Source organism: Hippocampus guttulatus, chromosome 11, assembly GCF_054856545.1.
Source record: "Hippocampus guttulatus isolate MCC_2025c chromosome 11, RoL_Hgut_1.0, whole genome shotgun sequence".
In the NCBI taxonomy this organism is placed as follows: Eukaryota; Metazoa; Chordata; class Actinopteri; order Syngnathiformes; family Syngnathidae; genus Hippocampus; species Hippocampus guttulatus.
In genome coordinates, this window is record NC_141271.1 from 21,603,767 (window position 1) to 21,616,608 (window position 12,842).

The window sequence follows — 12,842 nt, forward strand, 5'->3', positions numbered from 1 at the left end:
CCGAGCGCACTTGGATTTCAACTGCAGCGGAATGAAGGTTACGTGGAAAGCGGGCAGGAGAAGAAAGAAAAATGCCGATCCGCGTTGAGCAAAAGCAGGCCTCGTTGCTTCGCTACGGGCTGGAGGTTTCAAAATTAGCATCCTCTGTCTGGAAAGAACAGAGTCTGAAACTCTGAAATGTCGAATATGGATGCAGGCAAAAATACATATTTTGCTGCGCCGAGTCTCTTGAAAAAACGCCAGGAGTCGCGGATGGGGGTGCGCGGCTCCCAAGACTTGGCTGCAAGAGGCGAGTCGAAGCTTCAGTCAAGAGAGAGAGAGAGTTTTACAAAATGCTTTGGCTTTGACAAGTTCGTGTCGATCAAGAACCAACACCGAAGACCTGAACGACAGTCCGTGAATCCATCCCGCCACTTTCGTGCTACTTTCGGGTCTCTGGAGAGCCTGTCCTGGTCAACTGTAAGCGGGAGGCCGAGTCGCCAGCCAACCACGGGGCCCAAATAGACGAAGAAGCATTCACTTTCCCACATTCTGGAGCACGGCAAGTACTCAGCGACCCAAATATGCAAACTCTGCTGTCCCACGAGTGCGATGTTGAGGGGATTAGCCCTACGTAGATATCCGCGCAGCGTCCCGCCAAGCGGCGGTGTGTACGGTGCCGTCTGTGGTTCTCCCTCTCAAAGCGCAAAGATCTTCTTGGCTTGGCTTTGCCATTTTCAGACAGATTGGCCGAGTCAAGATAAACAACACCGGCGGGCAAAAGCGACAGAGGTGGAGAGCGTCTGGCCCGCAGCTGCGTCCGCGGGGAAGCCGCAGACCACTCGCGCATTCCCGACAGCAAACCCTCGACAATATCGCAAATGCTTATCTTGGTACATCAACTGGAAGCTCGAGCCAAGAGCGAACGTACACGCCGTTCAAAAAGGATCTCCAAGCGAGCGTTGCTTTTCATTGCAAGCTCCGCAGACGAACACTATAAATGTCACAGAGCAGGCGCGACCGAGCGCAAAACATCGCGACAGGAAGAACGAGTGCCGCCCCGCTGTGTCAAATCGGGCCTCAAGCGCCTTTCATTTACAGTCTTGGCAGACATGCAAACAGAGCGACGACATGTTTGGAGTCAAAGCTGACTAAATCTCTCAAAAAATCTGACCGCGCAGAGGCTGATTGCCAACACAAAGGGCCAGACGTTTCACCGGGGCAACGCCAGGCTCGCAATACAGGAAGAGCCGTATTGAACAACCCGCAGAGCATTTTTTGTGCCAAAGGAACATCACGGCCTCGACCCTGACCTGACACCGAGGAGCCAGAGCGGTTGGCATGACAACCCCATTGCCCTTCGGCACACTGAGGCAGTCAGCGTGACGCCTCAGCCCAAAAAGCTCACCTTGATCAAGTCAAGGCGGGCAGGGAACAAAGGAACAAAAGGGGCTTTTCCTTTCAAAATGAGCTGGAAAGGCCGGGGGCAGAGGTGGCTTCGCGTCCTTCTTTTTCTCTCTGCGGCCAGCTTCCAAACTGCGGACGGACAGAAGCCCGTTTGTGTCCCACCAGCCACGATCCGCTCCACACCCGTGGACCCAAAGGGGCTCATTGAAGACGAAAGACAGCGGCTTCGCACGTCGCATGCTTTCCCCGCTGCAACAGATACCGAAAATGGCTAAATTGCCCAGCTCGATGACAAAGGCCTTTCCCTGTCCCCGAAGGTCGCGTCTACTCTGAGCTAATGTACCCCGAGAGGCCACAGTCGGATTGGACGGTCAGGTATCTGCTCGTAGGAGCGCCAAAGAGGCCAAACGTCTTCGGCAGGCTCGGTTCTGGACATTTTACTGGATAAGATAAGAGCGCGGGAAAGGGCGTGTCCCTCTGACTCACGTGTTGTGGATCAAAAAGGAAACATTCACCGGATTCCCGCCCCCAAGGAGATAGCGAGACTCGCACGAAGACGATCGAAGGCTTCTTGACACGGCAAATTCTTCCCGGACTGCCCGGGTAAACAATAACTTTGCGCTAACTTAATCTTCGCCTCGCTAACGCTGTAACTTTGTCTTGACTTGGACCAGCTCGTCTTTTTATAACATTGCTTCAAAGGATGGACTGGAAAACAGAACGTCATGTGGAATTTGGAACAGGCAAAAGTTGGCATTGCCTCGGTAAACGAGGGAGACGTGATCGATTGTCTAGCGTGACTCAAGCATCTTACGATTATTAAAAACTGAGCAGTGACAAAATAAATTTGCAGGCATCAAATCACGGCAAAGCCATCCGTCCATTTTCTCATCGGCTTATCCCCGCAAGGGTCGCGGGGCGTGCCGGAGGCTATCGCAGCTGTCTTCGGGCAGTAAGCAGGGGACACCCTGAACAACAACGACCATTCGCTCTCGCAATCATAGAGAGAGACCATTTTGAATCTGCAATCAACCATCTTTTTTGGGGGAAGTGCGGGAGGAAACCGGAGCACCCGAAGAAAACCCACCCACACATGACGGCCGTAATCCAATCCTGCACCTCTGCACCGTCTGCCAACGTGCTGACCAGTCGCCCACCGTGACGTCGTGGCAAATCTTCCAAATTATTCTCATCCCGTACTTTGTACTTTGATCCCTTGCCCCGCAGCGTAGGCAAAACAAAAGCTGCTTCCCGCCATTTTATCAAATCCGCTGGTTGCGCTTCTTCAGACGACACGCCCGCTGGAATTTGTCCAAGACGGATGCTTCCGACCAAAAGGTCCACATTTGTGTTCAGGTTGTGTCACGGGTCCTTAAGACCTTTTTGTGCGTCCCGAGCTATTTCCGAAATAACAATTTGTTGCAAATTGACCCCAGTTCCAGGACCGGCGCGAAACAGTCGAAGCCTCGAGTGTCATGACCACATAGTAACCCTCTCGGGAAGAGGATGAGAGACGAGCAATTCTATTTTAGCCAAGACTATTTCCAACTGCCACCTCATGCCATTACTTGAGCGGTGCGGTAGCCGAGCAACCTTTGACATTCGTCCACCTGATAAAAATAACAAGGGAGGGGTCATGGGCATTTCAGTCGATAAAAATTGCATTTATGGGGGTGAATCTGTGTCATCTCCAGCAGTTCACAAATGCCAGCATGGGACTACGAGGACCAAAGTCTTTTGACTCTGGCCGTGCGTACAGTATGTTGTCGAGTTCTAAGGATTACGATCAAAGGTGGAGGTTAGGCTTGAGGGGCTTCGGCTTTGATGCGTTGTTTGGCGCGTGCCGATTCGCGCGGCGACTGCTGCGAAAGAGAGCGGCGAGTGTCGGCGCTTTGATGACCGTTGCCCCATTTTTGTTTGACGGTCAACTGTCCGTCGTACGTCGTACGAGGGCCGAGACCGAGAGGAGCGTCAAAAAGGCGGAGCCAAGCGCGGGCCATCTTGTTTCAATTTCAAAGCGTGAACAAACTCGTTGTCCGCCACTCACCTTCTGTAGTGTCCTCATTATTGTGATTGAAGTTCTCGTAGGAGTCCCAGCGAATCAGCGGATCTTGCGTGTTGTAGTCCACAGAGACGCTCGGCCCGTTCTCCAGGCGATCCATACCTTGACCAGAGGTACCAAGACACAGAACACACATGTGAATCTCCCGCTCCCCCCCAAAAAATTTAATGGGTGTCTCATGGGTCAAAAAGTTGATTCTTACCATACATTTTTTCTGGGCCAAAAGAAAATATAAACTCCACTTTGCCATATTCCGGGAAGCTCTCATCTGCAAACAGGAAATCATCCAAAATAATCCGATCAGTTGTGTGGATCCTCCAGACTTTGACGCCACCCGACGCTCAGATTGTGTTCCAAGTTTCCAGGGGGCGCGACTGAATGAGCAATGGCATTTTTTTTTTCTTTTCTTACCCGCTTCCGATTTCGACTCACTCGGGTACGTACGAGTCGGAGAACTTTCCTAAAATGGCGGCTTTAAACCAAAACTGTTCACCTTTTGATCAGGCGTTCAAGTGATGATGGACACGTCCACCTAATTTCCTGCTGATTAGTCAACCAGGTGTCATATGTGATTTTTATCGATTGTTTTGGATACGATACGGCATTTTGAGGTCCCCGTTACGGCAAGTCTTTGAAGGCAAGAAAATGAAGCCCGAGTTCGGAGAGGTGCACGTGGCCTACCTTTGAACGTCTCATCGAGCTCGTCTTTGCCAAAGACGATTCCCAAGTCGTGAACTGCGCAGGTGTGGAACTGCACCCGGAAAATCACGTCCCGGCACGGGCCGCGATAACGCTTGTGGTAGCACTTGAGCTGCGGGAAGGAAGTCATCGGATGAGATTTCTCTCAAGGGAGGAGTAAAACGTAAATTGCCACTTGGGGGTCGTCGTGGGCAACACTTTTGGACAAGGTGGGCGGCCGGCTAGCGCTTCCGCCTCATTGGGAGTCATCAAATCCGTTTCCCCGATCCCCGATCAGAAAGTCCGTTTGCGACTGCTTTTAGCATTGCCGTGCGCCACTCAATGGTAGCAGTGACCCAGGGTGTGTTGACTCGTCCAAATGTGTCAGAAGCCATGCTTCTCGACAGTTTTTCGTCTGACGATCGCCGTCGCTAAGCATTTCAATCCATATTTGGTGCTCGACGCCCAAGATGGCGCTCGTTATCTGAAGCATTTGCGTCCGCGGCTTCTTCTTACCAGAATGTCTCCTTTCAGAAGCAGGCCCGGTTCGATGGTGATGCAGATGCTCGTCTGACTGTCGCCTTGAACATTGCTTGCAAAAGAGAGAAAGGAAAGGAAAGGAAAGGAAAGGCGTTCACAGCGGCACGTCACGGCCTTGCCGAGCACCGCCACTCCAGACGCTCAATCGGAATCGCGCCTCCATTTTTTTGAGCGCGGCTTTGCGCCGTGTGAGGCCGCGTCATCTGCTTCCAATTGCCTCCCCTTTGGAAGCGGCGTCATCACAGTCGCACTAATTTGGGGCATTAGTGTCGACATGGCCGTGGAACAACTGCGGCGGCGGATCAAAGGCTGACGACTGCTAATGGGGAGCATGTGAGCGAGAAAAGCGGGAGGGGATGCCGATGCGGGCGCTTGGAGGGAGAGGGGGCACGGCGTCATTTCACAGGTCTACCGTAACAGGAAAAAGCAGTCGGCTTTCGACCCGATGCCTTCATTTCTCAGCAAAAGCAATCACGTTCTTGTGCTTCCGGAAACAAAGCAAAACCCCCAAAATCCACGGTACTGTAAAACGACTTTGGACTACTCTGTACGTTTATCCCGTCTGGAGGAAATTCCATATTTGGGCTCTAATTTGGGTCTTCGGCTGGACAGTTATTTGAAATTGGACCGGCAAATCGGTGCTGTTGTCCAAAAGTGAAGCCTCTCCTTTCTCCGGTGAGCACTTTGAAAGGGTCGTTCATGCCGAGCGGATTACTGGAAGGCCCTCTCCTTTGGAGTCAGCCAAAAGATGTGTAAACGGCACTTCCTACTGCTTCGCTGCCACCCGGTGGCCAAAGAAATCCACCGTCCCAAAAAAGGCCAGTTCAGAGTGCCGCTTGATTTTCCAAACCGTCTCATCATCACATGCGCTTCTACGGCGCTGCTGACCGTCACTGCAAATCCTCCAATCTCTATCGCAAACGGGGGCTCCCACCCAGCCCTGAAAACAATCTTTGGCCCCCCACCTCTTCGCCGCGCTAACAAATGAGAGTAACGAGACTGCAGGATTTTTAAACGGTGGAAACAAGAGCCTGCAGCGAAGAGTAAATGCAGTCGGGGGGGGGGGTCTGAAATGACATCTGAGAGGGAACATGGGAGTCAGGGGATATGCTGAAAGTGAGAATGAGCACTTGGTCATTAGTCTGATGACTGAGCCAGTACAAGCTGACTGCCCTGGATTCTTGTGAAAAGCATTTCAGCGGGATTACGACTTACTAGATCCCAGATGTGTAGACGGGCTGCATTGCCTGGTATATTTTCAGGAAAGGACGGCATCCTGGGGGGGAAGGGGGGCAGCCATTTGTGAGCATTTGCGGAATCTTTTTCCATGCGAACGCGCGGGAGCCGCGTACCTCCTTTGGACTCAAAGTCGGGAATGCCGTGCATGATGACATGGTGAAGAAACAGCGGCTTGTTGTTGATCTTGATGTGTCCGCTGAGCAAACCGCTGAAGTACTCCACATACCTGCGCAGGGTGCGCGTGCAGTTAGCCATGCTACATGAGCAGTGAGCAGAGACACTTCAAACTAGACACGCGTGTCGGACATGAGGCAGGCATGCACATTTGCTCATACGGTTGCTATTTTTAGAGATCAATTAACTTCACCCTGTTATGATGTCGCGGTTAAAGTGATCCGTATTTTGGGGGGGGGGGGGGGGGGGGGATAAACAGCAAGCATGATCCTGGGCGGGTCGAAGTGTCACGTAATCATGACCATCAAAAGAAGAATTGAACAGAGACAAAAAGTCTTACCTAGTCGGCTGTCACTTCAGCCTTCGTCGGAGTTCCCTCGCGACGTGTTCTAATCGGCGCGTCGCAAGGAAGCAGGGACAGCTCCGACGAAGGCCAAAGTGACGGCCGGGGAAGAGTTTTTCTTTTCCCCCCCAAAAGAAATCCTTCAACCCAATTCCTCCAGTCTCAACTCGAGCGCCAGGCTGCGTTTTCAAGTGCCGACTGAGGCCAGCAACGGAAGCAGATCTGACCGCCCTGGAACGACTTTTGCAAATGCTCCACGTCGTTCAATATTTCGCACCCATTTCAGATCATTCGACAAGCGATCGTGATTGCCGTTTCTGCGAAACACGGGTAGCAGCGAGCGTTCCGGACAGACTTTGCGGGAGGCCCCGTCCGCTCGTCGACATCGACAAGCTGACCTTCTCTGAGAGGGCTGACCCACAGGAAGCACTTTGTCTTCATAGAAGCGCTTCATGGCAAACCTGTCCAGAGCCTGGTCAGCGCTGCATCAAACACACACACACATACACACCATTCAAAAGGGATTTGGAGCAAACAAGAACCGAAGGAAGGGCACCCACCTGGCGGAGATGTTGCTGTAGTGCATAAAGGCCGCCACCACGACTCCCGTTCTGCCTCTGTTGCCCTGAAAAACCATCAGACAGATGAGAGATGGTTTATGCCGCGGCTCAAATTGAACCAGGTGGAAGTTGAAACATGCAAGCCTCGCAATGATCCTCTTGGAACTCTGGTATGAGAGGGAGAGCACGCAATGCCGTTTGAAATGGTTGCTGCTGGTGTTCATCGTCAGATATAAATCGCCGTTTGGATTTTTTCATCTTGACATTTCTGATACTTTGGAACGGCTAAACATTGCTTTGGGTCAGATCGGCTCAGGAACATTTTTGCTGTTCCTGAGAAACAAAAGGGAACTGGACATCCTTCCTGGCCCAAATCGCCAAACGTGAGTGAGTCTAAATACTAAAAGTTGGTTTTACCTCCATAACGCCGTCTCATTTATTCGATAGATGCGACATGACAACACATGCGCAGCGGACGCCCCTACACAATCTCCCTGCTTTCACCTAGTAGCAAAACTTGCAAATCCCACAAGAGGGCGTGTTACTCAGCGGCCTGGACAAACAAGGCCAGTCGCCACGGCAACCGCCTTGTTTGTAACCTCCCCTTGCGGGGAGCTTCTTGGAACAAGGGAGCAGTGGTTTGCGATGTCGGTGCCAGCGATGACATCTTCCAATCAGAGACTAATTTGGGACCTGGGGCCGGTCGTTGTCTTTCCAAACGGCTCTTCTGGCTCTGCTGGCGCAACGACGAGCGCGGTTTGCCGCATGAACGTGATGCGACGCTTGAGCGGTCGCGGGGAAAATATCGGTCAGCTCCATCGTCAAAGTGTCAAATTGGGAGAGGATTGTTTTGTGCGGCCTGCGCGCCACAAACTCCTGCCTGCACAAGCAATAAACAAACTGCGGGGGGGGCAAGGAAAGCCTACAGGAGACGCATATCGCGCAGGAGGCAGCTCCTCGGTTAGCTAACAGTGACTTGAGCTTTAATTGCTTGCATATAAATACAGTCAACGGCCCTCCATCGGCAGGGTTGCATTCCAGACCAGTCGTGCAATGAGGCCAGTCTGACTTCTCCAAGTCCCCGCGAGGCATGTTGAAATAGCGCTGTGCTATGCGCTGGGCGGTGCGTGTTGTGCTGTTTGACTGCCGCTTCCTCTGTTTGGCCTTTTCCCCTCCTCCTGATCCGGAGAGGGGGCCAGGGCGGCGATGGCCCCACCTGCGGCCCCTTCTCAAGGTTTCTCATTTGTTTTGGGGGTTAAGGTCGGTGGGATGTCGCCAATACTTGCCAAGTGTGGGCACGTGAAGCCCTTGGAGACTGTTGGGCGATAGAAATAAACGCGACTCGACTTGTTCCCATTTTGTGGCGCCTTCACGGCAAGCGTCCGCCGACGAGCCATTTTGCGTCATCCGCCGTGTGACAAGCGCGCGGATGGGATTTTGTCACGCGGCCTTACCTTATTGTGTAGGACCACCACGTTGCGGCTGTCTGCACTCAGCCACGTGTCCATGGCCTTGCAGATGCTGCAGATCTTTTCCAGGGCTGGCGCGTGATGGTCGGGCCAGCCAAAGTCCAACACCTGTCCGGCGAGCGGCGGCGAGGTGTCAGGCCGCGTCGGACGGAAGGGCAACGTTCGGGCTTACCTTGGAGTGAAGCTCGCTGATGTCGTAGCGTTTCTCGCTGAGGTTGAAGAGCTAAGAAGGGGAGAAGATAAGTGAGCTGTTATTGCACTTTTGGGGGGGTTGAGGCTTGCGTTGGTCGCGTGGTACCAGGTAGTTGTGGCCATGTTTGGAGCGCAGCATGGAGGCGACCTCGCGCAGGTTGGCGGCGTAGCTGGGCTCCTCGGCGCCGCTGGGGAACGAGACGGCGATGATCCTCTCCGTGATGTAGAGCAGGTCCAACTCGTAGCTCTCCTCCAGGGACTGCAGCAGACTCACGCTCCTGCTCACAAAAAAAAAAAAAAAGTGCTTTCGAGGCTATTTGGACGTTGCTGTTGTTTTTCTTTTTTTTTATTTAACCAGCAATATTTCTGGGTCAACAAGACCCGCTCCGTTTAAGCACCCCAAAAAAGACAAATAACCTAAATATTGTAACGGAAGCAGAATATGCTTTTTGCGAAGATGACTGCCAAATTCCAATTGGGTCAGGAGGGCTAAAATAACAACGCAGAGGCTTGAAGTCGCCTCTGGAACGTGATGTCGACTCCAGATTTTTATTGTCCACCGTGAAGGTTTATAAGTCGAGCTAATTGGAGACGGCGCTGGAATGGCGGGCGCGTAGCAAGAGGAGACCCTTCACACTCGGAAAGCTTGCTATTTCCCACATTGGTCATCTGCGAGCAACCCACAGGAAATTGCTGGTCCCGGTTTTACCGTCCAACAAAACGCGCTCCACATCTGGAGGCACTCCAAGTGCCGGCTGGAATTTCTTCATCGCCAGACAAACATTCCCGGCATCAAATTGGAGTACAATTTGCTCCCTCGTGCCTTTCGCTTTGGTCCGAATTTTTTTTCTTCAGCGGGATCGCGGTCGACCGCCGCCTGCGGGCGCTTCGCTCGTCACCAGGTGGCCATTTTCTTTGGGATGCCACAAGATGGCGGAAAAGAAGAAGAAGAAAGTCTGAACCGGTGTCAAGGGAGTATCGTTGACGTGATGCATCTCGACGGAGAGACGAGCTTTGTGTGCCAGGGAGGAGCCGAGTTTGGTGTGGCCTGTGACGGCGTGTGTTTGGCACGAGCGCTTTTGGGGCATTTGCTTTTTCATCTCCATCCTCTGTGCGACATTTATTTGGAAGCGTATTGATGTCAGATGAGTTTGAAAACGAGATGTTTCGGGAGCAGTTTGTGCCTTGAGTTACGAGTTTAACTTGTCCCATGGCCATGCTCAGCTCTCAAAGCACTCGCACAACATGTTTTTTTGGTCAAATGAAAATACAGGTAGTACTTGCTAAAATCATCGAGTAACACCATCGCGATATAGAACGTAAGCGGTTTTGGCCACACTTTTTGATTCCGGTCAATGGCCATCTGTTGCTCCTTGGCCACCGGAGGGCAGTATAACGCAGGACGGAGATGGATTCAAGAACATAGTCGCTCTTTGGAGAGGACAAAGAATGTATGCCGGTGAGCATTCAATTGCTGTCAGATTTTCCCCATTCTCATCCATCGATGGGATTTCATAGGAACCATCGCGCAATGTTGGAATCTTCTTTCTCGGGAAGAGCACTGATGTTTTGTGGTCAATTTGACCGGCGACTTAAGGAGGGTTTGTGTATTCTGCCCATTGACCACGGCGAAGAAAAATACGGATGCTACCTGGAAGCCCTGCGGCGTGACTCCGTGCTTTTGGAGGATTTCGTCGAGCCCTGGAAAGCACAAAATCAAGAAAACCACATCAATCTTCCTTCGCATCAACGCCAACGCAGTCACTTGCGTGTGAAACAAAAGTTTCACAGCAAAAAAAACGACGACGGAACAAAATTGCATTGACTTGGGTCGAAAGCCTGCCGTTATGTTGCATTTGTCAAATCACACTATGATAAGAAACAACAACAACAGCATCAAAAAAATGGACCTTCCTCATTTTTCTTGTGAATTGCAATGATATCCCGGGTCACTTTGACCCGGGACGTCCAAAACTGGTAAAAAAAAAAAAAACCAAAAAAAACATGAACATTGATCACATGTCATGATTGTTAACCTAGCAGGTAAAAAAAAAAAGCCGTATTTCAGTGCCGTGGGTCAATTTGACCCAGAGTGCTTTCAACAATCCTGCCCACCTTCCGGAATACGTAGCCCGTGCTCCATCGCCATGCCCCTCTGAGGGAGGAGAGCCGCCTTCTCAAGGAACCTTCTCCGCTCATCTCCGGCCGCAAAACCTTTTCCTCCGGCGTGTGGCGGCTACTCACGCGACATAAAAGGGCCCCCCCATTTTGCCGGCTTCCCTGCGCATCCTGCGGCCGTCGCCGCGCCTCGTTCTTTGCCGTTCCTCCGGACGCTCCTCGTCAACCCCTTCTGCTTCCGGCCACCCCCCTCTCTCTCTCTCTCTCTCTCTCTCTCTCTCTCGCTTTCCCGGCCCCTCCCGTCCGGTCTCGCATCTCCTTATCTCTTCACCCGCCGGCGCGCTCGCATCCACGCGGAAGGAAAACAAAAACTAGCCCTCCTATGCTCCTGCTGAACATTGGTAACTTCCCACAAACGTGCGGTTTTGACAAACTTGTGATCTCTCGCGGGCGGGATGACACTCGGCTGAACTTTTCCCGACTTATGCGGCGAGGAGGTCCAAATCGAAAGCGGACGCATTTTGCCGCTCGCGGCGGCGCGTCGTATCGCGACGGCGTTAGCAAGGCCGTCGGTCGCGGTTGCGCCGCCGCGACTTTGCCTTTGCTTTGCTTCCACGGTCACGTGACGCCATCCCGCAGCTCACGTGAACCGCGTCGCGACGTGCCAATCGACGATCGGACCGGCCGGCAAATTCTTCCGCCGTCGATTTCACGTCTTTTGATCAATAGCGGCGGCGGGTGTCATCCCAAAGGTGAACGCGGTTGTGAGTGCCTGATTTGCAACAAGTGGCTGACACGAAGGGCTCTTAGTCTTCACCTTTCTGGGTTCTGTCCCCCCCCCCCCCACAAAAAAACCAAACAAAGAAAAAAAGGAAAGAGTTAGCGACTCACCATGGTCTCGGCATGTTTGAGAGGCGGGTCGGCGGTGGGCGCCTGTTGAGAAGAAAACGAATGAGATCACCATTTGCTTCCCATTCCAACAAGTTGACGTGACGTCACGCGGCGCCGCGGCAATCGGCCGTTCCCGCGCGCCATTCTTTGCCCTAATGTGGCCTCGATGCGAAACGGGACGTCTCTTACCCCGCTGAGCAAATATTTACTCAAAGAGAGACAAGGCTGCTTGCGTGAGCCAGAACGCCCCGCCGGCTTTCCAACGCCATATACAGACACGGGCGGTGAGAGAGCGCGGCGACGCCAAAGCTGCGAGAGCGAGGACCAAGGAAAAGACCCACCCGACCCGCTCGAGGCCTCCAGACATTCATCATTCGCTGGCTGCGCGGGAAAACAAATTTGGCGTGTTCAATTGACTGCATTTTATTTCCTGGCACACAATTGAATCATCTGGATTCAGGTGCATTTTTTTTTAAAGTGGATGTCGAAAGTACTTGAAAGTATAGATCTGGATCCAGACGATTTTATTTCGGGCAACCGCTTGATGGAAAGAAAAAAAAAAATGCATGAACAACAAGCTCACAGTTGACCTTTGCCACACGAGCCAAAAGCCCAAATGAATACATTACGGCGCCCTCGCCAGCCGTGAAAAGTTGCACTGAAAGAGCAGCGCCGGAATGAGGATGACGCTCGGCATTCCCCGTTTGTGTAAAAAGCGTCCGGGGACTTTGGTGACTAAATTGAGGAGCGAAATTACAGTCTGGCCGAGGAAGGTCGGGAATACACTTTTTTTTTTAATGTATTTTTTTTTTAGCACACCCAGAGCGGACCGCGAAGCAGTAAGCAAAACCTCGGCCTCCCCGCCTGGGCCGGTGATTGCCAAACAGCTCGGCTCCAAAACACCTCTTACAGGCCAGGCCTTTTTCCAACAAGTCCCGAAACGTAACCGTTAAGCGAGTTGCTTCTCTCCAAGTGCCGTCCATCCATCCACTTTCTGATGCGCTTCTCCTTGGGAAGCTCGCGTGCAATCCCGTTGAAATGGGTGGCATGAGGTGCTTCTTGTTTTTCACCAACAGGGGCGGGGGGACGAGGGGGAGGGGTCCCGTCCAGAATGCCTTTCAGCCACCGCATCTTCATTTGCGTCGCCGGCGTGCCATGTGCTTCCTTTTCACACAAACACAGAAGCTCCT

At 52.4% G+C, this 12,842-nt stretch overlaps 1 protein-coding gene across 14 annotated transcripts in view; it reads right to left on the reverse strand.

The window, feature by feature from the left end:
* Window positions 1-12,842, reverse strand: part of tns1b (tensin 1b) — a 71,084-nt gene that overhangs the window by 19,637 nt on the left and 38,605 nt on the right. For 11 of the 14 annotated variants that reach the window (XR_015102325.1, XM_086124297.1, XM_086124296.1 and 8 more), the window contains 13 exons: window positions 11,653-11,694; window positions 10,295-10,344; window positions 8,750-8,921; window positions 8,624-8,674; window positions 8,437-8,559; window positions 6,983-7,047; window positions 6,821-6,904; window positions 6,019-6,131; window positions 5,882-5,942; window positions 4,643-4,718; window positions 4,130-4,259; window positions 3,649-3,716; window positions 3,434-3,554 (listed from right to left, as the gene is read on the reverse strand). Coding sequence is in view for 13 of the 14 variants with exons in the window: in XM_086124297.1 (XP_085980423.1) it covers window positions 3,434-3,554; window positions 3,649-3,716; window positions 4,130-4,259; window positions 4,643-4,718; window positions 5,882-5,942; window positions 6,019-6,131; window positions 6,821-6,904; window positions 6,983-7,047; window positions 8,437-8,559; window positions 8,624-8,674; window positions 8,750-8,921; window positions 10,295-10,344; window positions 11,653-11,694 (1,156 nt within the window). In the remaining variant the exon portion in view is untranslated. Of the gene's footprint in view, window positions 1-3,433; window positions 3,555-3,648; window positions 3,717-4,129; window positions 4,260-4,642; window positions 4,719-5,881; window positions 5,943-6,018; window positions 6,132-6,820; window positions 6,905-6,982; window positions 7,048-8,436; window positions 8,560-8,623; window positions 8,675-8,749; window positions 8,922-10,294; window positions 10,345-10,758; window positions 10,958-11,652; window positions 11,695-12,842 lie in introns of those variants that run through there. The other 3 variants (XM_086124293.1, XM_086124305.1, XM_086124302.1) reach the window with 2 other exon arrangements.